This window comes from Lampetra fluviatilis, chromosome 5 (genome assembly GCF_964198595.1).
Source record: "Lampetra fluviatilis chromosome 5, kcLamFluv1.1, whole genome shotgun sequence".
NCBI lineage: Eukaryota > Metazoa > Chordata > Hyperoartia > Petromyzontiformes > Petromyzontidae > Lampetra > Lampetra fluviatilis.
Window position 1 is genome coordinate 9,146,331 of NC_136279.1, and position 27,170 is coordinate 9,173,500.

The 27,170-nt window shown below is 48.6% G+C and overlaps 1 protein-coding gene across 1 annotated transcript; it reads left to right on the top strand.

Moving 5' to 3' along the window:
• Window positions 1–15,596: 15,596 nt before the first annotated feature.
• LOC144932517 (vacuolar protein sorting-associated protein 37A-like) lies at window positions 15,597–25,456 on the top strand. The gene is given in 14 exon segments (XM_078856682.1): window positions 15,597–15,647; window positions 15,649–15,784; window positions 15,787–16,057; window positions 16,732–16,857; window positions 18,260–18,334; window positions 19,501–19,615; window positions 20,411–20,487; window positions 20,968–21,106; window positions 21,647–21,693; window positions 21,971–22,098; window positions 22,719–22,777; window positions 23,930–23,998; window positions 24,324–24,467; window positions 25,023–25,456. Coding segments are annotated over 14 exon segments (1,488 nt in total). The 3' UTR covers window positions 25,074–25,456.
• The last annotated feature ends 1,714 nt before the right edge of the window (window positions 25,457–27,170 follow it).

Here is a 27,170-nt window from a genome sequence, read left to right on the forward strand (position 1 = left end):
CCACCCACCCCACTTCCACCCCGCGGCCTTCCAAAAAATAAATTAATAAGCACACACCAATTATTTAAACCCACACACACACACGCGCGCGCCCAGACTGTCGTGTGCACGCAACAATGTTCTGAGCGTGCACAAGGACACGCACGCGCGCGCGCGCACACGGACGCGGGCACGCGCACGGGCACGCGCCTGTAAGCCTGCAACCGCACGGGGGGTTCCTCTACGTTGGAAGGGAGCGAGGAGGTTTTGTACACGAGGGGGATAAGGCGGCAGGATAACGACGACAGTCCCAGCAGTTCCACTCCGACGATGCAGAGGGGGCCCCGGGTGCATGCGTGGTCGGCAGCCACTTGTTCGGTCCCGTCTCTCTTTTATTTCTTTATTTTTGTTGTAAGGGAGGGAAGATTTTTCGGGGGTTGGGTATGGGCATGTTTCATTCATTATTTTCTGGCACGCTCTCTATTTTTCGCTCGCTCTCTCTCTCTCCATTCTCTCCTGCTCTCTCCTCTCTCCATCATCATCATCGCGCGCAACCCCCCACCCAACACCCCCCCCCCTCTCTCTCCTCTCCGCTCCGCGTGTGATGGTGGCGGTAGTGGCGATGGTTGTGTTGGTGAGGATGGAGAGCCGGTGCATGTCGCCTCGTCGGCGCATCGCGTGTGCCGTCTTTAACTAATTCTCATTGAGCGCCGTTGCGTTATTAACGGGTACGCGCCTTAAACAACACGGGCACGGGTTGCACGCCGACGTGTACACGACATGCACGTATTTTCACACGCGTCGCTTGCGTGTTAAATACCACCGGTGCGCTCGTGTACGCGGCCGGGCATCTCGCATGCATTACCGCAGGCGACGTATCCGCAGGCGCGTGCAACGCGTGCGCCTAGAGATGCGTGCACGTGTTTGTGCTTCCGTCGAACAATACATGACACGGCGACGAACACGCAGAGGCACGCGCACACGCGTGCGCGCAACACGGATACGGGTGTACGCGTGTCTCCGTGAAATAAAACGGGCACCGTATACGCATCGTCGTGTACACATGTGTGCGCGTGTCTCATCAATACCACAAGACAAAGAACAATACAAATATCACCCGTACAGCCTGAACAGGCTGTTGGGGCAAGTGCTGTTAGCGAGCACCTACGAAGGCCGGCACGGCACACGAGGGGGTGGGTGGCCAGCACCACAGGCATTTCATCACATACACGACGCAAACACGTATACTCCACCACATGTACTGCACTACGAACCCAGGGAACGCCCAGTTCAATTCCCGCTCACGTCCAAACAACAGTGGCAAATATTTGAACCGGTCCAGGGCCTCCCCTAGGTTGACTCAGATTGAAATGAGTACCTGGTGCACTGTGTAATTAATTATCAGCACTGGGGAGACAAAGGCGGCCGGGTGTGATGTTGGCCACCCTCCCCCTCGTGTGCCGTGCCGGCCTTTTTCGGGGCTCGCCAACATCATTTGCCCCAGTGGTGAAGGCGATTTGCGGGGATATTTGTCTTTGCATGCACGTGTATATTATTCACACGAGCACATACATACCCAAGTAGTATACACACACATAAATGTGTGCATGTCCAGTCGACAACACAGTACAGATATCCCACCACAACAACCGACAATTCGTCACTTAGTGGCGGTGACGTCACCACGGCGCTCGCGCCAGGCTAGGTGCACGTGTACACACGGGCACGTGTACGCGCGTGCGCATGCAGAGCACTATTCCGGCGTGTGAAAACACCGCGTTTACACACGCACACGTAAATGAGTTATCCCCTCGAATGCGTGGTGGGGTTTTTTGCTACCAGCCACTCCAGAAATGTCCCCAGAAGTGCTGTTAGCGACAGCCTATTAAGGGCGGCACGGGTTCACAAGGCGGTGGTGTTGGCGAGTGCCACGCCGGGCAGCCAGGTACGGATTTAAGGCTGAGTCGACGTAGGAAAATCCAGGACTAGTTCAGACACAACAACCTCCATTCGCCACTAAGTGGCGGTGATGTCACCATGGCACTCGTGCCAGGCTAAGTGCACTTAGCCTGCACGAGCGCCGTGAAGTGTCGAACGCCCGCTGACAGGAGGTCACCGAACGGACTCAGGTTGACTGACTGAGATGACTGGCCGATGCACCACCTGTGCCACCTACTGTGCCAACTTGCTGTGTTTTATCTGCCCGGCGCTCCGCTCGTTGTTGTGAGCGTCGCTCCTCTGCCCTCCGTTGTTGCTGGAGGGCGACTGCCTCCAACTGCCCAGTAGCAGCGTCCTTCACGATCCTCCTCCACAGAGGCCGATCTTGACACCGCTGGTACCAATCATCGGCAAGTCCACTCAGCTCCATGTCCTATTTTACCACATCACTCCATCTCTTATCTAGCCCGTGCCGCGCCCGTTTAGCCCCCTCGATCCGGTCGAACAAAAGCTGTTTAGGCATTCGGTGGCTGGGCATGCGGTCTACATGACCCAGCCAACGCAGCCTTGCCTGCCGGAGGAGCTCACCGATGGGACTTTGTCCAGATCTTTAAAGGATTTGTGATCTCCTCACACAATTCAGGATAGATCGTAGGCAGGCTAGCCTAAATGCTTCTAACCGGAAAAAGATGTTCCATTAGGGGGATCTACGTTTCACAAGCATATAGAAGGGATGGCATGCCCGTGGCTGAGAAGACCCGAAGCTTCGTTTGGAACGACACACCGAGTAGCTTACATACAGCGTTACGCAGCCGATTAAAAGATAATGCCGCTCAACTTATTCGGAGTGAGACCTCTGCTGTCAAACCGGAGCTTATCAACAGCACACTTCCCAGATATGGGAAACTCTTCACTCTCTCCACAACTGCCCATCGCAAATGGGGAGTTGAGGGGGTGGAGTATTTCATGGCACAAAATACCCAGCCATAGCAGGCTTCACGAACTATACGTGGTCGAAAATGATGTTAAATAATGTGGAAGCCAGAGAACATCCCTGTCGTACCCCAAGGTGAACAGGAAATGGCTCCGACTCCCGACCACGAAGTTTTACCCGGGCCTACCCACCATCATGAAGGTTCATTATTATTGTGAGCAGAGAGTCAGGGACTCCAAAAGCACGAAGAACAACCCAGAACCCAGGCCTATTGATGGTATCATATGCCTTGACCAGGTCAAGAAAGCAGATATGTATGTCCTGTTGGAATTCCCTACACCTCTGCTGTAGCAGACGGACAGAAAGTATGGCATCTGTGCAGGACCGCCCAGGCCTGAAACCACAATGGGGCTCCGCAAGCCTCTCCTCAGCATGCCTCGCAAGGCGATGTTGAATAATCTTTGCCAGGACATTTCCCGGTACACTGATGAGGGAGATGCCCCTGTAGTTGTTACAGTCTATGTGGTCCCCCTTTTTAAAGAGGGGGGGGGGGGCACAAGGACATCCTTCCAATCCTGCGGATCCCACCCAGTGGTCCAGACTTATTATGATGTCATGTAGGGCAGTCTGCACATAAACGCCACTCTCCCTCAGCATTTCAATTGGAAGTTCATCTCTACCCGGCGCTTTTCCTCGTCTCAGACTCTGTATCGCTTTCCGTACTTCCTAAACAGATGGGACTTCAGCTAGCCACTCACAGGAGGTGACTATTTTTTTCCAATATTTGAGGCACCGCAGCCTCAGCAGGGTCATCCCCACTTTTCCCCATGATGTTTTCCAGGTTGAGGGATTCCCCTCCCCAAGACCTCACTTAAATAATCAGAGATTTAGAGCTTATACACGCGCGTATGCGCAAGGTATATCACAGACGCGTATAAACAAATTATACAAACACACACACACAGGCGTATCGCTGTGCAAATAACTAACGTGGAGCTCATATCCATTCGCGGCCCTGAGCCAGTGGTGGAAATTCCATTTTCCTCTGACGAGCGCAATTTTACTGAGGACAAACCACTCACTTATTAACTGTCGACTCCCCCACGAAGCGGATCTCGCTTAATCGACCGCGGAGAAAATATTATGAATACGGTGATGAGCTAACTCAGAACCCCGTACCGGGATTTGAACGCGTAACCTTGAACTTTGTGAGTCGAGTGCTCTGACCGCAGAGACACTCGATCTGATAACGTTAATTCAAAAAGTCAGAGCAATTTCCTGCTCAAATGAGACGGTGCTCCTTTCCCGTTTCCAGCCCTGAGCTAGGGGTGAAAAATCCACATTCCTATGACGGGGTGAGTATATCCATCCATAGGCCAACCACTGTTAACATAATACCAGTTGATAATTATACAGGAATACTAATAATGTCATTTACCCTGAATAGCCTCAATGAGCCACAAAATGTATTTTCAGGAAGGGCCTGCTGCATTGTGATGTTTGGCCAATTCAGAATTAGAATATTTATACTGGAGGAATCCGATGAGCTATAAAGCTATTTCACAGATGTCCAATAGGGGAGGATCAGAACGTTACAGCAACAAACAATGCAAAAAAACACGATAGGAGTAACATATTATAGGAAAGCGAGTTGAGACATTCCTTGTGCAGTCGATCATTGTTGCGAGTGTGATTGTGGATAAAAACTGAAGCACCCGGAGAAAACCCTCCACGCATATGAGGGGATATAAAAAAAAACCCATCTATGCAGATAGGATCAGCAAACTACCTTCTGTACTATCGTTTCCTGACCACCTCGCACACGCAGCAGGTTCCTGAGCCTCCTAGAACCTGGTGATCTTAGGGTGATCCACCATCCCCAGTTGTGAGCGTGCAAGTACACATGTGTTCGGGTGTGTGACTGTGTTCTCGTGTACAACCGTGCATGTCTGTACGCATGAGTGGGTGTGTGTGTTTGTTCATGCGTCCGTGTATGTCAACTCATACAATCATCTCTCTGAGGTCGATAAAACGCATACCACCACTTCACGCTGACGTCAACATTAATTGTCCCATGGATAACGTCCAGAATAGCCATAGGAATGTGGCATTTCCTCCACAGTCCACCAAAGATGAGTTTGAGGACGACACTGCGGCTTTGGCTGGTCTATAATAAATGCATGTGTGTGTGTGGGCGTCTATGCGGGTGTGTATGTTTAAAAAAATATATTGAATCCTTTTAAATAATCCCTGTGCCTATTTCCTTTGGATTCAATCTCCCCCCCCACCACACGCAACTCCCATTCTACCCCCCCCCCTCGCCACACAAATCTTTAATTTTGCATCTCTGCTCCCATAGACAGAGATCAATAAATTAAGATAGCGCAGTACGTGGAGACATTGACATCCACCGCTCAACATTCGTAAATGTATTTTTAAAATATAAATTGAAAGACATCAGAATTACATTTTGAAGGCAGGCAGTGAGGGGTTTAAAATCGCAATCACTGTCGTGGCCAACGCATACTCAGCTATGCTGATGATTTATAATTGGAGGTGAGGCTAACTCGCTTTGTGACTTCATCCAGTAGCGGATTGATCATAGCTGATGATTGTGATGATGATAGGTGATTTTTATGAAGGCACACGATCCACCAAATATCGTGGGATTTCAAAGCCTGTCGTAGATCGCAATCCACTTTGATTATTATGACCAATAAGAAATGTGAGACTGATATTGTTACTTCTCTTTCAAAAAGACGGAGGTTGACTCAGAGGTCAGACAACTGAACGAACCGGCACTGCTGAAATCCTGGGTTCAAATCCAGGTTTCAACCATCTGTGATTAAACTGGGTTCTCATGTGGCGTGGATCTCATCGTCTCAGCCTGGGCACTAATGACTCAACAACAAAAAATACGATGATAACGTAACATTTAGTCTTGCACTTAATTTAGCTAAATATTCCAGCTCTGAGAATGAAGTGTCTGTTGTACTGTCGTACGATTAACAGCACTCTCTCTGAAGCAGGGCAGATGTGAAAATGCTGCCACCTAGCGTGGATAAGAGGTCGCGCGAAGATAATTCAATAGCAGTTCTGCGATATCTTCTTCCGCGGACCGTTCTCTAACACGGGGTGCTGAGATGTCCGCACTTGCCCTGTGAGAGTTCTGACTGGATTCTTAGTCACGTGACACAGCGCCGATAGCACGATTGGGATAACATTGTGCAACAAATACAAAGCAACTATTTAATGGTTTTTAAATTGTCGATGATAGTTTCAACCCGGTCACCAATAACAGCACAAAATCCCATCAAATATAATTGTATTTTTCATTTAATTTGACCCACGAGGGCTAACGTATATAATCATATCAGGTGACTGACACACAGTGAACCACTCTGTACAGAACTGTACCGAACATTAAAAAAACATCGCTGCATCGTAGTGTTCATATTTTAGGAGGCTCCTACTTTGGAATGTTTGGCCAATTGTTTGTTTAAATTATGTAAGGTGTGCTTTGAATTTTTCACAATGAAAAGAGAGAACCCGGTGAAGACCGTACTTCTCATACTATGGAATACCACTCGGCCAGGAACCTACTTGCTGTACTATCTGTCATCTCTTGGTCACCTCGCAGTTCAGCAGGTTCGAAAATTCTAAGCACGATCCCTCAATCCCAAATGCAAACGGTTCGTTTACGGGCCTGCACATAGGCATTGCTAAATATCACAACGTGGGTCTCTCCTGAAAATGTGTCTTGAGACTCCAGTGAGGCTCTTCTGAATAAACAAATACTACAGCATCCTTACGGTGGTTAAGAGGAGCGGCGTTGGCACAGTGGTTAGCACACTGCACTCTAAACCCAGCGACACACGAGTTCCATTCCCATCCACAGATAATAAAATCAGTGGCGACACCCCCACTCTTTATCTCAATCACTATCCTCTTGTGTGCAATGTTATAATCGCTGCAAAGCGCCTTGGAATGAGGCGCTATATATATCTTGATAACAGGCCTTCATCCAGCAGTGGATTGGCAAATGACTGCAAATTACGCTCATCATTTGGCTATTGAAGGTTTTAATTAAAACAATATATGCTCAGTCAATTTGTGTCAGTCAACTGCTGGGTGTAGGAGGCTTCACCGCACCAAGTCGGTCACGTGGTATGTTTCACCATACTTGACCACCCCACGATCGTCAGCGCGGGTTGGTGAAGTTTGTGGTTGGTCGGGGGAGGGTCCAGAGGCGGTTTACTTACCGCTCACCACTGAAGTTATCCGTGTAAAACCTGGAATCTAATTCGCGTCGCCTCCCAGTAAACATGCGACGTTGTGACAATGTCAGCATATCTTCTTGGTTCTTTCGGTAAAGTCACGTAGAAGGAAAATAATAAAATAATAAAAATAAAACATAATAAAATAATTCTCACGACGTTTCGGCCACAACGCAAGCAGCCGTCTTCAGGTGGAGAACAGGTCTGTCGAGAGACATTTCATTCAGACTGTCTCTCGACAGACCTGTTCTCCACCTGAAGACGGCTGCTTGCGTTGTGGCCGAAACGTCGTGAGAATTATTTTATTATGTTTTATTTTAATTATTTTATTATTTTCCTTCTACGTGACTTTAGCGAAAGAACCAAGAGGATGAATCCCTGCAGTCACGAAAGCTTTAAATCGAAATGTCAGCATATGTTTGAAACCAATGGCAATCGTTGGCCCAACGTTTCCATGTCGACTGGCCTGACTCATTTTGCGATTCACTAACCGCTGCTGTGCGTCACTGCTCCACGCGATCAAGGGCTGTGACCAAATCACTCGGAATGTGCCCGGTCTCGTCAGATCTCGGAAACAAAGCAGCAATTCTGACCTGAATGGAACTCGGATGGACCACGTGCGGTGAACTCGTGTCCACTGTGAGCGTTTTCCGAGGGCACGGGGGGGGGGGGGCTGGATTCACTCATCGTGCCCAGAAAGCCAGCAGCTGGATTCACACCAACAGACATCGACTTGCAGATGCGACTCAATTCGCATCCATAGGAACAAACGATGGGCCAACATTGTGTGTGCCCAGTGGGGTCAGTTTGTAGGCTGCCGCGGGGTTAAGATGTCGGCAAAGGGCATTGCAGATGAAAATCTATTTTGTTGTATTCTACTATGCGCCGTCGTCTATGCTCACCGCCTTTACCGACCCGCCCTGCACAACGTGAAGTATGGTCAACACCCACGCGACCCGCAAGGGGGGTTTGGAGAGGCCCTCATCCAGCAGTGGATTGACAAAAAGTGGAGTCTTTATGTTCGTGGTTTTGAGTGAGTTTTATTTAATGTTTCTGTGGGTGCGTGCGTGTCAAATACTTTTGAACAAATTCACGAACGCAACATCCCCATACATGTCCACCCCTTATCAGTGCCTACATTATTACAGCCCAATGCAGACCTTGTTGGTCACCCCGTGCCCTTTTAAATCTCAACGTTCATCCTACAAAGTCCCATCACAAGGGAGAAACACAAACAAATAGACAAACACATTTTTTGCCCGTATTGAAACGGCTGTAGGCCGTATGGACCTGAAAACTAAATTTCCCTGTACAAGAATAGCAGAATATATAGAGTTGTGATTTTAAATCGATTTCGCTCTCTATTTTAGAATGGGGGGGAGGGGGGGTGAATGGCAGCGCCTCTAGCGGATGCAGCCATTGCTTGAATCCACGCCTTTGGAAACACGTACGATTCCATTTACAAAACATCGATTCTTCGACACGCGATTCCTTGTCACATTATATCCCCCCGAGCTAGGGAATCGAATCGATTTACTTTTTAAACAAGAACCGATACATCGATCCACCCGTTCACCTGTAGTCTCAATGAGGTCTGCTGGGAATGGGGTGGGGGGGATTGATCCACGCTAATCACTCTGTTCTTTGAAAAGCAACTCCGCCGAACAAGGATTCGTATTCACTTGGGATCTGTAATCCCATTGTGGGTGGCGCAGTTGTAATACCCGTGCCTAACAGCAAGGTAGATGCAACCGAGGTTCGATTCCCGAATGGGGCGTCTTTTGATGTGGGAGTTTGTGGACGTTCTCCCCCTGTTCTGCATGGTGTTTCCTCTGAGTTATCCCGGGTTCTTCCCATTGCTAAACAAAAACAAATCCCACACAATATAACTGTTGTTCGGCAAATATCTCAATGCTAATAAAAAAACAATCTTACCTATACATTTCTCAATTTGGATTCCACGTAGCAACATCGCTCCACCCACTACGACGATGCTTGACAGGACCCTCTTGAAAAAAGAGTATCACAGGTGTGATAATAGTAATGTTGTTATTCAGTTAAACGTTTTACAGAGCTTTGGTACACCCTCATGCTGTCCAACATCCTCCCCAACATTTACAGTGGTAGGCTTTGGAATACCGCGGTGCTTTAGTGGGTCCTGAGTGGTGTGTTCACACGGGTTTATTATGCAAGAATTGAGGGCTTTGGTGAACCAATGTGTATTTAGTGACATTATATTTGAGGATTTCCCACAACTTGCTTCCTTGGCCCTACGTCATATAAACATAAATACTATTGAGCATTCAACAGTGCTTTTTTTAGTGGGCCCTATCTATAGGTGCATTTTAAACACATTGAGATTTATATTTGGAATCCCATAGTGATTTGTTTCTGTCGCTGCGATAGTTTTTTTTTACACACACACATATATAGGCGCAGATTATATTGGGAAGAAATCCCACAGGGCCTTCAGTGGGCGCTGTACCCGTAAAAAAATATAAACCAAAATTGAGAGGATATTAAGGGAATTCCACAGCACTTTGGTTCTCTGCCATTTTCACGTATAGAGAGAGAGATGCATGTATACATTTTATTTAATCCCACTCAGCATTGGAAGTCGCTGTGTACCACCCGCCACCAATTAAAAAATATAAATATTTACCAGTATATTTCCGAGAAAATTCCACATTACTGTGTGTTTGGACCCCGTGCCTTTATTGCACGTTTATGAACGTGTACATTGCGTACATTTCAGCAGACGTGTATATTTGTAATGCTCATAGCTGGTTGGGGTAGGGGGGGTTTGTGGGTGGTCGTGATATTTAAATTCTCACAGTCTTGGTGGTCGCTGTTTTATTTGTATTTGGGGGGGCGGGGGGGGTCCAGGTTTTGGTGGGGGCGGGCGGGGGGGTCCAGGTTATGGTGGTGGGGGGGGGGGGGGCGGGCGGGGGGGTCCAGGTTTTGGTGGGGGGGGGGGTGAGGTTGCGGAGGGGGGTCTGTGCTGTACAGTGTGGGGGTACAGTGTGTGATGGACGGAGGAAGGGGTTCAGTGTTGAGTTGCCACGGCAACTGGGTCCTTTCAAGCGCGCTCCTAATCTCTCTCCTCCGCTTTCCCTCCCGTGACATCTTCCCCCCCACACACACACACACACCCTGCCTTATCTCTCTCTCTCTCGCTGTCTCCCATCCCCTTTAGAATCTAATGCATCTCACGCATCTCCCTTCCGTGACATCATCTGACTCATCAGCCATGATCAATCCACTGCTGGATGACCCCCCCCTCTTCCCTACCCCTGAATCCATCGCCTTCTATTCACGATGTAAAAATTAAACTATCTCCCTGCCTTATATCTCTCTGCTGTTACATCTCACCAGCGACAGAGGGGGGGGGGGTTATTTTTCCGGAGCACAGCCCCGGACAGCTCTGGCTGAAATTAACCCCCCCGCATCTCTTCCACTGCTATCTCCCTCTCGTTTAATTTCCCCGTTAAATTTTTGTTAAAATCTCCTGACACATGAACTCACAAATATCCGTTCCGTTTTAGTTTTGTTGCCACGTGACATATCTCTGGAGCACGTGGCCGGCATCTCTCCCTGTGACACCCCCACCTCCTTGTCCATCTTTTCACGCGATCTCGATGCCGTGACATCTCTCCAGAGGAGGAAACCCCCTGCAACGTCTCTCCGTCTCCTGTGGGTTCGGCCTGGCTTGTTGCCATCACGAGACATCTCCCCTGGCTTATCTCCCTCCTGTGTCATCTCACACAGCAATCTTCCTCCCATAAACTCGACGCATTCGTCATTGGCACTGCGTTGAAAGGGAATATGTAAGAAAGTAGATGACGTTTCGGGAAATTGTCATTCTTCCTTCATTGCACATGTGACGTTTAGGGGAATTGTCCGTCATAGCTTGTGATATTTAGCACGTTTTTAAAAATTTACTATGAAGGGTCATTCCCTGAAACGTCACCTATTATGTGTCCTTTTAAGGCAGTGTCATTGACGAATGTGTTGAGTGTTTTTATGTCATTTGTGTGTTGTGCACCACTGCCAGAATCACCAAACAATGGGTGTAATATGTCACTACATCTGTCTCAATAATATCTCCCTTACAGCATCTCCCTGCCTACGAACAAACCATCACGAGTGCCGTCAGATCCGGGATGCTAAGCAGGATTTTGAGCCTGGAAAGTGCTTGGGTGGGTGACCACCACGTGCACGGCTTGAAATAGGCTGCTGATGCTTCTTCTTCTGCTGCTGCTGCGGTGTTTGGGCAGCGGAGGACTGCGCATGAACATCCATTGCTGTGCTCGCCGGTTGCGCGAACCAGAACTGACCAGCGGGGTGAAGTATGGCCAAATAACCCCCACATACCCGGCACGGAGTGCAGAGGCCCTCATCCAGCAGTGGACTGATAACAGGGGCGGTACGTGTAGCAAGAGAATCTCAGTAACCGCACACCAAAAAAATAACATTTCTGTAACACGTATCTCAGTTTAACACGTGTAGGCTTTCGCGACCAATATTATCTATAATAACAAAGGTTTATTTTTTCTTAAGGAGGGGGGGGGGTTTGACTGCGTATCTACCCAAAAATAAATAAATAGAGGATCTAATTCTAGATTTGAAGCTTTCGTGACTGCAAGGATTCATACTCTTAGTTTTTTTCGGTAAAGTCACGTAGGTAAAAAATAAAAAATAATAGAAATTATAATAGAAATAAAATAATACGTGAATTTACCAAAAAACCTAAGAGTATAAATACAGGATGTACACAATTTCTGTAAAGAGATACACACACATCTCAATGTCTCTAATATCACGTTGCTGCGGTGGTGCTATTGCCTTGTTGCATCTTCCCCGGCCGTCTCTTACGTAACGACTCTCAATTCACTGTCACTCAATGGGCGCGTCACGTGGCCTCAGCCTTTGCCATCGATTATTACCACTCGCGATTGCTTAATGCGTCTGTTACATTCGGCCGCGCGGTGTCCCGATTGTTTTACGATCACCATTTTTTTCCGAGGCGTACGCTGCCGCACGCGACTCGTTCAAAAGACGCGTACGTATACAAAGACAAAGAATCCCGGTCCACCACCAGTGTAGCCTCCAACAGGTTGTTTGGGTCAAGTTGTTGTTAGCGAGCACCTAACGATGGTGGGAACGGCACGCGAACGGATGGTCTAGCCAACACCACTCCCCCCCGGCCGCCTTCGTCTCCCCCGAACGCTTGTGGTGGACACATCGCACCGGGATTGTCATTGATTTAAGATTGAGTGGATCTATAATGGGCGGGTCCAGGAGCCTGTTCGAATGTCACCCGTCGATGATGTTCGAACTCAGGTGGGCCGGGTTCCACAAGCGCTGCGCCGTCAATCACTGCGCCGTCAATCACTGCGCCACCTCTCTTCTACACACCCCACACACATGAACACACATGAACACACATTCACCAACATACACACCTGTGCCCCGTGCCGCTCTTCATAGGTGCTAGCTAACAGCCTTTGCGCCTGTGGTTTATAAAGAGACAAAGGGAAAGATCCCCCCGCATAGCCTCAACCCACAGTTGAGGCAAGTGCTGTTCGCGAGCACATATCAAGGCCAGAACAGCACACGGGAGTGGTGGGTGACCAGCACCAGCCGGCCGCTGGTGTCTCGTTGGATGTTTCCATGAAACACGGGCACTTCATTTAAGGCGAAGGTCGGTCTCGCAACTGATGTTGGCCCTGAGCAGGAATAGAACTCGGATCGCCGGGGTTCCTAGTGTATCGTGCTAACCACTGCGCCACCACTCTTTGTGGTTTATAACACACCAATGCACACATATTCCCCGTATAGCCTTTACAGACTGTTGAGGCAAGTGCTGTTAGCGAGCACCTATGAAGGTCGGAACAGCACATCAGGGGGTGGGTGTCCAGCACCAGCGCCCGGCCTACCTTTGTCTCACGAGTAGCGATGTTTGCACACCGTACCAGTCCCTCATCTGAGGCTGAGTCGACCTAAGGGAGGCCCAGGACCGGTTCAAATATTCGTCACTGGCGTTGGCTGTGAGCGGGAATCGAACTCGGGTCGCCGAGTTCGTAGCGCAGCGCGCTAACCGCTAAACACGCACACACGAACACAATCATGCACACAGGCACACAATCACGCACTCAAACCAGCACACTCAATCACGCACTCTCTCTCACACATACGAGCGCAGGTCACTTTCACACCCTTTCGCACACATATCTGGGCGAGACGCCTAATAACATTTCATAGTTTTATGAAATTCGGCAGTAAATTATTTAACAAGAATGAATACACACATATATATAAATGGCAGCCTCCTTTAAAATTAACAGCCACGCTGGCCCAATTTCCACCCTACATACGCCAAAAATATGTGGACCCGCCTTTATTAAGAATCATCATTGACCTGAGGTTGCCACGCGGTTCAAAGGTCGGGGCGCTGATCGGGCTCCGCTGAGAGCCTGGGCTCATTTCGCAGGCACGCCGCCTGTGATTAAAAACTGGGTTCTCAAGGGTAGCGAGTCGATGGTCTCAGCCCGGTCACCGATTAATGAATAAAAAAAACTACCCCGTGACATTTACCTTTGGTTCTGCACTTTGGCTACACTTTGCAGCTCTAAGAATTTTTTTTTTAAATATATCTTTGTCACTGGCATGCGTCAAACGTTACCCTGGCGTCAGTGGCACAGAGCTTTTTGGAAGAAATGGGCTGCTGCCTGTGTGGACCAGAGAGGTCACCGATAGGGTGGTGACACGGCCACGCGGTAAGGGCGTTTGGCCGCTATAGCTGCAGAGGTTCACGGTTCGAATGTAGCGGCGTCTTAGCTGTTTAACCCGAACCTCCGATTAGCACGGTTGGCTGCGTACGATACGAAATATGTTTGACGTACGTACATACAACCGCCCCGTCTTCTTCACAGTGGACGCTAAAGATCCCGTGACGTCATTCGCAAGAGTAGGTCAAGTTTGCCAAATTTGATTGAAATCCTCATAGCAATCACCCAAACCACCTCCACCGACCCTCTTAAAACAGGCATGCGAATCGGCGAGGCTTTCCTGGGTAAATAAGTGCAAGCAATTAGTAAAACACCATTTTCTCGTCACTGGTTTCAACCTGCCGCACCGTGCAGGTTTTATGTTGATAGAGGGGAGGAATCCGGGACCTGTCCAAACTGGAAATGCATACAGGTGCAGACAATGATGAACGTTGTGGAAGTTTCTCCTTTGGCCAGACGGGATGGAAGACTTCGAGCAATGAACACTGCAGACGATGCCGTCGTGGCCTGGCTGCCCCTCAACACGCTTACGCGAGAAGACCTGCCCAGTAGCATCTTTCACGAGCCTCCTTCACACAGTGCCAGCGTGTCCTCTTGTACTACATCAGCCCACCTTGTCTCTAGCCTTTGCTGTCTCATTTTACACCCCCTCGATCATTTGATTACCGTTCCTATACTTCACACTCATATCGTGTTTGTGTACTTGTAACTTCCTGACCCGCCCTTGCTGGACATCTGTGAAAAAGAGCTTAACAGCTCATCAGATTCCTGCAGTATTACTACAGATTCTGATGATTCTGATTCAAACAGACACTGCTTTGGCATGCGATGGCTCGGCATGCGGGCCATATGACCCAGTACAAAGCAGCCGTCGTCTGCGAAGTACTCAACTGATGAGACTGTGTCCAGATCGTTCAAGTATTTGAAGCCTCTTCAGACAGCCCATCCTGGATGAACCCAGGGTGTATCTATATAATAGATTAGTTTGACATTTTGAAGCCAACACATGTGTTCTAGTAAAGGGGTCGATACTTTTGCAGAAATTGTCTCCAGTGGATGTCCTCTGCGCTCCTTCCTTGGGCTGGTACACATTCTTTACACAAACTTGGCTTGCTGCAATATATTTTTCCCACGATACAATACGATATTAATTTTCATGACACTATCGCGATGATCAGCTTCCCATAATTGTATCGCTCGCCTTTTATTGCAGTTGTTGCGCACTGCTAACCTCCCCGTACGAATATGATTACTTGTACACTTCACTCAGCATAAGCCTGCCATAATCAGTCGTCTCATCATTGAAACGTTGCAATCTATAAGGCACATGCTGTCTATTACACTCGAAATTATTATTGAATTCCGCAAAGGATGACGTCATAATTGACATTCCGTCAATTAATCGGAAACACATTTTGCAAAGCATTAATTGAAAAAAAAGTGTTCGTTTAGACCTTTAATTAAGGAGTTTGTTATTTTAGATGTGTTTCGGGAAATTAAATATGAAATAAAATGAAAAGATCAACGATAATCAATATATTACGATATCTCGCAAGAACAGACGGTGCGATTGTCCGTCTTAATTCGTGCGATTAGCGTGGATTTTATGTTCACGATAAGTTTATCGTGGATCCCATATCGTACAATCCGATTATCGTGGGTCTTGCATCGTACGATATGAGCATCGTGGATTTCACACCGTTCGTCGCGGCTCTTATATCACCAATTATCGTGGATCGTGGATATCGTCGTATCGCCATATCGCGACGGGCCCTCACGCGCGCGCACGTGCTCCCACGCCGCGTCACGTGACACGAAACGGGATGGCGCCATTATTTATTTAACTACATGGCGCGGGCTGGGGGCGGGGCTGTATCACGTGACGCGGCCACGACCCGGAAGAGACCGTGGATGATACCTTTGGAGGCCGAGGGGCTTTATCCGCGTTACCGGCGTTACCCGGGTAACGTTACCCAGTTTCCACCACCGCGTTACCGGGGTTACCCGGGTAACGTTACCCAGTTCCCACCACCGCGCTACCGGGGTGACCGCCGCCAGGGACCACGGTACCCGCGTCTCGCGAACAAAGTTGCCTGCGTGAGGCGGGGTAACGTCATCTTTTACACCACACGACCGGCGTGTTACCCGGTTACCCCATCCTGGTACCCACCCTGTCGCCATGGTTACCCCGCTGATTATCCGGCCGAGTTACCCGGTGACTGCGGTTACCCAGTTAATCAATTGTTACTCGCCTCGTATCCATTTGCGCTCACGACTACTCACTGTGCGACTTAATTTTGTCTAATCCGCAGTGTTGCACAGTTAACCCACAAGTTACCCTCCCTGTTACTCGGCCACTCTAAGTTATCCGACTTTACCCGGTTATCCGCAGCGTAATCCGGCTACCCACGTTTACCCAGTTACCCTCAATTACCCGCATCGATCACCATTTATCTTCGAGGTTAATCTCCCAGTTACCAGGTTTCATCGGTGGGTTATCTAGTTACCCTCTTGTGTTACCAAGTTGCCCTATTTGTTACCAAGTTAGCCATTGTGTTACCAGGTTACTCGATGCGTTACCAGGACACCATCTGTGTAACCAAGTTACCGGATTAACATGTAACCTTGTTGCCAGCTGTGTTATCAAGTTATAGTGTTACCAGTTTACCCGATGTATAATTATGTTGTCAGACGTGTCACCAAGTCATTTGGGTTACCAGCTATGTAACCAAGTTACCCGTATTGCTATCACGTTAGCTTGTGTGTTACCAGATTATCAGCCGTGTTACCAACTTACCCGTGTTGTCACTAGGTTACCCTCTGGGTTACCCAGCGCCATGAGCTGGTGGGCACGACGCCAGGAGCCTCCGGCGGCGCCTTCTGTTCTCCAGTCGCACCGACAGTTGCAGATCCAGTCGCTGCAAGCAGCCATCCAGGGGTGTGGCGACACGGGCACAAAGGGGGAGACACATGGGAGACACCGGGGTTGGCACGGGGGAATGGGGAGACAGAGACTCAGAGGCCTCTGGCAACAGGCAAGGGGTGGGGGGTGGCACGAGTGGACAAGGGGAGGCAAAGAGAGACAAGACGGAGATGATGGGGTCGGGAGCATCGAGACGAAAGAGATGCACGGGGTCATGGGACAGGAGGAAATCCGTACAGAGAGGCACTGGGAAGCGGAGAGAGTGACAAGGGTGTTTACACAGGTTTTATTGGGGTGCAGAGAGACATTGGGAGACACGGTGATGGGGAGAATGGGACACACGGCGAGACACGGCGACGGGGTGAACATGAGATAGCGACCCTGGTAGGCAGAGGAACACATGGGCAGTTCGAAAAGGGGGAAAGGGGGACACAGAGGATATGAGATAAAGAGGGAAATGGAGACTCAAGGAGGCGGAGACATCAATGGACAGAAACCTAGGATACACACTTGGTCATGGTGTGACGAGGCGTCTGACCACAGGGTGGTTAGCGGTGTTGATGTGGATTTTGTGGTTTTTAGTGGTGGTGTTTGTGGTGTGTTTATGGTGAAGGTGTTGTTGGTGGTCATAATGAAGGTGGTGATACTGTTACATTGTTAATTAAAATATAAATGTGTTGTTAAACCCGCCACCAACCAACACAGCCATTTAGTAAAGTTTGTCACGTAAACAGAACATGCCAATTCGGTAACTAGTACAGCTCACCGGTGTGTTGGAGAGCAAAGCCACAACATTTACAATCTGAGTACGACGTTTCGCCAGTAATTACAACTAGCTTCATCAGGCGACAACCATATTTGTGGAGAAATCCTCTGTTTCGTTCCGTAAATAGAGGGGAAGATGTGATGGCATCACTTGTGAGCACTTCTTGAGCGATTTGGGGGGTGATTAATGAATGCGTATAAATGACAATGGGTATCCATTTACGGTTGGGTTATTTATATGGTAATCAACGTACATTATGCATGTACATTATGCAAGTCCATTTCTCTTTATGCAAGCCAATTGTTGAAATAAAACTTTTTTAAATATTCTCTTGGAGAAACTTGGGGGTTTTTTCTTTCACCCTTTTAACAATTTTTTTAATTTTAAGACAGTATTTGTATAGTAGTTTGAAGTAACATTGCGGTTAAAAAGTAAGGCTCAAGTTTATGCATTCCCCATAAGTTAGCGTTAAAGATCGTAGAGTATTTTGCAATATTATTGATTTCTTGAGGGTAATTTTCACTTACCTCTTAAAAATACATTTTACTTAGTGTCAATAACGAATGGTAAATTACATCTGGTGTGCTGGTTGCACAGTGGAGGTCTGGATGTTGCAGTGATGGCTGTTTTGGTTGTTCGGTTGTTGTGTAGGACGGTGGAGGTGCAGAAGGACATTGTGTATAACGTGCCAGCAGTCATCGACAACCAGACACTCACCATCAACGTGTACGTGCGTGAGATGCGCGTGTGTATACACCTGGACACATCACATGTATGCACCTGTGCGTCACCACAAAAGTATGCATTCATTAGCCATGTAATGATTTGCGTCCCTTGCAATTCGACGAATTGTCTTATTTCGGGGTCACTGATTGGGGTCACAATTCCATTCAAGATGCAATTGATTTTTTTTTTACTATTAAAAAACATTTTTGCTAGTTTTCTCCTGGTTGTGCTGTTGGGTATCACATAATGAGATGCATAGTCCACTCGGATCTGTCGCAGCCCAGTGCAGCCCGTTATGATTAGAGAATTGTACATGAAGCGAATATCGCAGGACGACTTCCAAGATCCCTCATAAGTGACCTCTGGTCCAAACATTAGGGAGCAGCACTTTACCACCTGACCTGCTTTAGAGAGTCATTAATGTGCATGGCATTACAGTCAAACTCAAACATTTAACCCCCAGGGCTGGGATTTAGTCAAATGATGTGCAATGCCGAATTTAATTCGATGTTTTTTTTGTGTGCGGCCATTGGTCTTCTTCGTCTGGTGTATGGCGATTCAAAGCAAAGGTTGATTACAGTTATGTGATGAGGTGATGTAGCCAGTTGATGGCTATCACAGTCATTGGTGACGGGGCCAATATCATCAAATTATTACACTTGAGAACCGGTTTCACCACTGGCAGTTGCCTGAATTCAAACCTAAGGCCTGATTCATGTCGGTGTTCTGACTTGGTGTGTTTACATTGTGGTGTGTTGCTGTGCCTCTGGTGGCTGGAGGGGTCATGTGAACTAATTACGCAAAATAACATACAAATTCAAAATAATATATTCTCACATGCACAATTGTATTAATCTATCGTGATGATCTCGTGTTTATTGTAGATGTATGTTGATATGTGTATGCAATTATAGTGTCGTGGGGAGTGGTGGCGCAGTGGTTAATGAACTGCACTCCCAACTCAGTGACCTGAGTTTGCTTTCTAGCCACATCTAACATTAATGGCAATTGATATCAGAACCGGTCCTGGGCCCCCCTCGGTCAACTGGCCACACCACCTCCTTGTGCATTATCCTGGCCTAACAAGGTGCTCACTAATAGTACTTGCCTGAGCAGTCTGTAATGCTATAGAGGGGATCTTTGTGTACATGTGTGTGTGCCATCAGGTTTCTCCCACCACAGTTTCCCCAGGATCGCCCGGTCGTGCACGTTATGCCGTATGTTCGTCACCCTTGGCTCAACGAGAAATGCCAGGTCATCGGCTCCCCTGCCATCAATGGGGTGCGTGTGTGTGGATACATGTGGGGACACCTGGGGAAAGGCAGGGGCATGCTGGGATATATGCGGAGACGCAGGGACACCAGGGGCATGCAGGAATGCGTGGAGACACATGGAGTTGGAGGGTGACTCAGGGATACATGCTGAGATGTGCGGTGATGTGCGGTGACATGGGGACATGCGGGGGCACGCGTGTACACACCTCGAGACACTTGGCGACAGAAGCATCTGCAGGCACACGGAGATGTTGGGAAACACACACAAGTACGTGGGAGAACATGACAGGGACACAAGGCCACAGCAACATGTAGAGACATGAGAACATGGAGATACATGGTGATATAGGGAGATGTGAGGACATGGACACACAAGGACACAAGGACACAGACAGGGACATGGAGGAGACACATGAGAGAAAAATGGGGAGATGTGTAAGGATATGCAGTCGATACATGGGGAACCACCTAGGTGCATGAAGATCATCCCTCTCTCCTCCCTCTTAATCCCTTCGTCACGTGGTCCCCCCAGCCAATCCTCCATGGGCAATCTCGACCGTTCTCGATGGTTCCCTGTCACTCCCGGGACCACGCCTCTTATCCGGATCCCCATTAGCTGGGGCCCCAATGGCTGGGCCAATCACCCCTGATGACATGCCGTGATCACGCCGGCCCCACGCTCCCTATCTCGACCCTTATTGGCTACAAGCAGGACCGGCAAGCCAATCCCCCACGTGAACCCACTATAGCTGTTATTACATATGTGTACATCGTCTGCACGTGTGTGTGTGTGCGCGTGCAGTTTGTCATACAGTCTGACCTGGGAAAAGCGGTGGTCAGCGTCTTGGAGGAATTCAGGACAAACCCTCCTTGTTTTGGGTGTGAATTCCATCTCATGACACTCATTGGAACACTCGCAACACTCAACACCCTCGCACTTACACTCGCACACATGCGTACACACATGCACACCGATAACAGCTTATGTTGGCAGGTCTTAATTATTACAGTTGTATTGTTTTGAATGCTAACCTTTAATTATTGATATGGCAGTATTGTTACGGTAATATCACTGTAATTAAAGTTACTGTTATTATTGCCCACTCTTCTCCATTGTATGCACACACGCACACACACACGCACACACACACACACATACGAACGCTAACACTCAAATGCACATACATTAAAATGTACACACATGCACACACGTACATGCATACTATATCTGCATGCATGCACACACACTCATTTACATGTACACGCATGCATGCTCATACATGCATACAAACATTTGCACTCGCTACACTCATGTACGTGAATGCTTACATACATCTGCATGCACGGACACACACACAGAGCCTCTCGTGCTCCCTATTCTACTCAGCCAATAGGCTTTGCTCCGCCTGCCGTGACCTCTCACCCTGCCGTGACCTCTCACCCTACCGTCACCTCGCACTCTGACACGACCCCCTTGGGCAAGGACACGAGAACACAGGTGAGCATGCGTGCACAAGGGTATTTGCGCACATGTGCACACACAGGCGCGTACAAACCTGCACACATATAGTCACAAGTGAACAAGTACAGATGTGTGCTCTCATATGCACATACAAAGGCAAAGAATCATCCTTTAACTTACATAGATTGTTGGGGAAAGTTCTTAGTGAGCATCTAAGAATACCAGCATGCCCTATGAGGGGGTGGTGTGGCGAACACTATGCCATGTCTCCCCACTGCTGATGTTAAAGACTGCATCAGCGACTCATTTACAGCTGAAAGCACCAAGGTGAAGCCCAGGACCAGTGCAATTAAGACTTTGGAATTGAATCCAGATTTCTGGCTTTATATAGCAGTTCACTAACCACTACGCCATTGACACCCACATGTGTGCATATGGACATACAGGCACATGCCCATCACACGACAGCACAGTCCATCTACACACTCATACTAATATGTAATATTAATAGTTGCGTGTCTGTGTTTGCATCTGTGTGTGGTGTGCATGCATCTATGCAATGCTTTCTCTTTCTAGAAGGGCGTTGAAAGTTCAGACATTTTTGCACAAGTGGCGGAGATGAGGTGAGTGGGTGGTTGGATCGGTGAGTGGTTTATGTTAGCCTGCGTGTCGGTGTGAGTGAATGTGTAGGTTTGTGCCATTGTGTGTTTGCTGGTGGTAAGTTCAAGTGAGCGTGAAAGTGTGTATTGGTCAGTGTGTGATTGAGTGGGTGAGTTCATGTGGTGTGTGCGTGTGGATTTTGTGGTGTGCATGTCCGTAGCGTGGCTTGTATGTGAAGAGCTCGAGGTATTAGCGTCCAGTGTCGCTTGTGTGAGTTGCGTATTGTTCGCATGTGTTTAGCTTGTCGGAGCTGCGAGCACTCTCGGACTCTGATGAGCGACTCGGGGCGCTCGTGCTCACTCACTCGGCCGTCGCGACGTTTTGGGAGGAGACGGTGGTACAAGCGACGAGAAACGAGGCGCTGGCACGTGGGGCGTCACGCACGCACCGCACTGCACCACGTACACCGCTCTTACCGCATGCACTATACCATGTGTACCCCACCATATGCACCACACCATATGCACCACACTGTACCAGCCTCACCCCACCATATGCACACCATGTTGCAAGCCCCGCACCAAATTTTCTACACCACACTCAATGCAGGCACACACTTTATGCACTTCATCCAAGGGCATCCCATTGCCTGCAGGTATCACAATATATGCACTGCACCCAACATACCACATGCGCTCCCAGTACTACACTGGTAAAGGTTGTTGTGACATGATGGTGATGATGTTAATATGTATAATATATAGCGTGGAGTGTTTAGCGTGACTGGGCTATGAACCTGGCCACCTGGGTTCGATTCTCGGCCACGGCTAACATCAGCGGCAAGTAATATCTGAACTCTCCCTGGGCCTTCCATTTCAGCAACCTGCACTACCGTGTTGAAATATAGACAAACAACCCCCATGACTGATATGGGATGAGGAGGCCTTCGCCTAGAAATAGATTGACAAAGGGATAAATATATTGTAGGTGATATTAGTGATGGGGTGATGGTGGTTGTAATGCTTGATGGTGGGGGTGTCTATTCCAGATGAAAACTTGTCCATGAAACCTCAGCTGGATTGCAGACGCAATGAGTTTCTGCAAAAGGTGAGTGTGGCATGTGCATGCGCTTTTGCACACATACAGAAGCACAGCAAACACAGCTGTTGGAGCAAGCGCTGTTAGTGAGCGCTTTTGAATGCCGGCATTAGGGAGCAGCTTGGCCGGCCTTAGGCCCAGCTACCTTTGTCTTTTCAGTGTTGATGTTTACACACTGCACCAGGTACTGATTAATTCTCAGTCGAAAAAGAGGAGGCCCAGAATCTGTTCAGATATCGCCAATGTTATCAGTGACCAGGATATCTTGCTTGGATGGCCAAGTTCATAGTGTAGTGTGCTACCCACTGCCACCACACTACCACTTAACATGCACACAATGCATACCTACATGCATGTACTGTGTGTGAAATTTGAGCATTGATGTGTGGTGATGTGATCATGTGATATAATAAGTTGTTACTCTATATGAGTGGTCACGTGTCAGGGTGGACCGGACCACAGCTTGGATCCAGGTCCACATGTTGGAGACTCTGCAGGATGTAGAACGTAGAACGTAGGTTTCTTCAGGATGAACAACAGCGCCGGTCCCTCTGGGGGAACCGGCTTATATCCTCTGTGGCGTGGCCGGCTCCCTCCTTGGCCACGACCACCTTCCAGAATCCTCGAGCAGGATCTCGACCCTGATACGTGACCACCCCTAGCCCCCACTTGGGGCCCCTGTGTAGACTTAACCGGTCACGTGTCCTCTCGGGTCAACCAGAGTGCCACGGCCTTTAGTAGCCGGCACTCCCACACCCTATCCTGTAGGGGCTGGCACTGCACGCCAAGCGTGGTGCGATCCAGCGCTATCGATCAGCGCTCACCGAGCCCCTCTAGGGCCGGTACTGCAACCACATCCTAGTGGTATGTGCGATGTCAATACACCTCACGCCGTGCCTCTCTCGGGCCAGCATCACACAGTGACATCCCACGATGTCACTACATATGTAGCCAACTGTGCTAATCGGAGGTGCCGGAGCCAGATGAGGTCTCTTTAGGATCCCTTTGGCCCTTTATGAGGCCCTCCGGGGAAAATGGACCCCATGGCTCTGGACACTGGATTCAATGCTGTGATAACATTGATGGGCGATGATTTTTGATGTTGGCCAATGACGAGTGATGGAATGTGAAAGGTGAGTGACTGAGTGATTTCTCCGACAGTGTGAGGAGTTGAATCGCTTCAAGTCAGCGTTTGACAAGAAGGTTGAAAAACAGCATGAGATGAATGAGGTGAGGTGGGGGCATCTCACAACACACACCCCTTGCTGCCTCTGTGTTTCCCACTTGGTGGCATGTGTCCCCATGCCTCTGTGTTCCCTTGTCCTTGTGTCTGTGTGTTATAATGTGCCTGCATCTCAGCTCCAAGGAATGAGTCTACTGGAGGCTCCTCTCAATCCAAATGTCTCGTCTGTGTCTCTGTATCCTAGGAATGAGTATACTAGAAGTTCATGTCGATGTGAATGTCTATGTGTCTCTGTATCTCAACTTTTAGGAGTGAGCGTACACTGGAGGCTCGCATCGATGTGATGAATGTCTCTATGCCTCTGCATCTCAGCTCCTAGGAGTGAGTGTACTGGAGGCTCGTCTCAAAGTGGCCGCCCTCCAGGCGGAGGAAGAGTCCGAGGCGTCTGCCGAGCGCTTCCTGGATGGGAGTTGCAGTCTTGAAGACTTCCTGCCCGCGTTCATGGAGTCACGAACGGTGCCGTGATGTCCTTCCTTGTATATCCTGTGTCTCCCCTGTGTGCCGCCTGCTTTCCGAGTTCCTGATCATCCGCTCACAATTGTTAGGAACTTGACCATGTACAGTTGTTTTGCATTGTTTTGGTCATGTTTTGTTGTTGTTGCTGGAACCAAGTTTCTATGGTGCAGAGGTCGCAAACGGATTTTGATTCTTTACCCGTACCCGGCCGCACCAGGGTCGCAAACGGGTACCCGTACCCGATACCCGGCCGGGTACAGGTAGCCGGGTATTGGGTAGGGTACGGGTATCGGGTACCCGATTGCGACCTCTGCTATGGTGTAACCAGGTCCCCATCGAAAATTTTTATTTATTGCCCAATGGGTTTTGCCTGTGCCAAAAATAAACCTTAACCATTACGATGGTGGGCAAGCTCAGGTAAAGCTGTATGACTTGGAGTTTGAGAAACCTTTCATGGTTGGTATAGCGTCCACGCTGATGTGCTTCTATGGCTCTGCTTGAGTTCACGAGTATGTGTTTCATTATATTTGTATGTGCGCATGTGTGTGAATGCAGCTCTACCACATGAGGAAAGCAAAGGAGGAGAAACTTCTTCAGCTACTGTGAAGACCGCCCTCCCTCGGCATCCCAGACCTCACAAACTGGACTCTCTCAACCGTGGGGGGGGGGAGCGACCGACACCTACGGGCCCCCGTCAGCCACAATCGGATAAAAGTGCGCGATGGAGGGGTGTGGCCCTCGTCATAGAAACGTGGAATTGCCACCAATGGCTCGGAGCGGCCAGCGGACATGAGTGCTGCCTCATGCCTCACTTGAGCACGGAGACACTTTGCCTTGTATGTTTAAAAAAAATCAAAATAAAATGTGCTGCCTTGGCAGATTGCGGGTTGTATATAAACAGAAGGCGTCTGTTTCATCGTATTCGTGAAATGAGATTGGATTTAGCAACAAAGTCGGATTTCAGAATCGATATTCTAAAGTCGTGAGCCTGTGACGAAATGACCTAGAATGCACTAAACTCATCAGGTCTTGAGGGTTAAGCAGGTTTCACCATGCATAGTGCTTGGATGGGTGACCACCACGCATGACGCAGGTGTGATCGGCTGCTGCAGAGGCATGTGGTTAATGAACAGCAATGGAGGAAATAGATTTTTGTGCTGCACTTCCATACTCCCCTCCTTAAACCCATGCTGCGGAGTGTTGAGGCATGGCCAAGTCATCCCCATGATCTGCAAGACATTCAGCAGTAGATTGACACGAGGCCTGCACATGTGCGCAATTAAAATTTTATAGTGGTGTTCGATTTTACTGGTTCTTCATCGGCAGTGTGGCCTCTCAAATTCAAGGCTATGGATCGAGCAGTTGCAGAGAAAAAAATAAACCGATCATCTGAGGTGTGACGTCATTGCTTTATAATGAGATGGCATCCCCCAGTGGGAAAGAGCTTATCCTGTTAAATTGACATAATTAGTGGCGTCATCGGATGGGATGTTATACAGTCCTGCTTTAGTGACGTTACACTTTGAGGTGAGGCAGACAATCTTATGTGATTCCAGACCTGCTGTTGTGCCATGATGTCATTCTATTCGTATTCACAGCGAGTTGTGCTTTTATGCCGTCATTTTATAAGCCACTTGTGTGGAAGCTTTAAGTGTTGCGTGACGTCATCGTAAGAGGGTCCGATGATCATTGTGACATCATGCATCATGTTACGTCATCGTCTCAACTGAACGTTACCGCCCTTCTGCATAAGCACCATTGCCCAAAAGGCCGCTTTTACATATTTTTATTTAACGATATTTTCCCTTATCGTTTATTTTCATAACGATTGGGATCTGACCCCGCTCCTCCGGTGAGCTACATACATGCCATTCCTTACCGACGTCGAGCAGATGACGTCATCTTGGCTTGCGGCGTCAGTGACGTCAACCGACCCACACAACGTCACCCGGATCGAGATTACCCACCGTGACGCGTTGAGTGACGTCATCGCATTTTGATTTATGGCAAATGGGACCGATGACGTAATATGCGCGGGGGAGGGGGTGCGAGGGTTTCTGTTGGTGACGTCGGACCCGTTGTGAGTGACGTCATCGCATTTTTCCGGGGAACCCCCCCCCCCCCAGAGCAACACGCGCGGGCTTTGCCGTAGAGCTAATCAAAAAAACCTGTTTTTACGACGGCGGCGTAAAGCGAATCACCTGTCAATCTTTTTGCAACCGCGTCGTAAAGCGAGTACCCCCCACCCACAATTTCTATGCAGTGGGACCCCATCACAAATAAGCTGCCCCCCCCCAAAAACAAATAAAACATGCTTCAAGTCGCTTTAACTATTGTCATTGTAATGCGTATTTAATGTGGCGCTGCACTCTGATGTTGTAGGAGAAAACATTTATTAAAAAGTCTATTGAATTAAGTGTAACGTGTTGTCTATATTTATTTAAAGTTGCGCATTTTGATGTGACGTCACATTTCTCACCCCCCCCCCCTCGTCACAAATCGTCACAAATGCCTGACCCCCCCCCTAGGTGCGTGACGTCATTTATGGACAGCCCCATATGGAATAAAAAAAATCGAATCCAAATCTCATTTCCACTTCATTCTAATCCGCTCCACTAAATACAATTCTCTTTGCACATAATAATGTAACATTATTTTCGTGTCGAAAAAAAGACGACGCTATCTACAATAGCCGACGTCTCG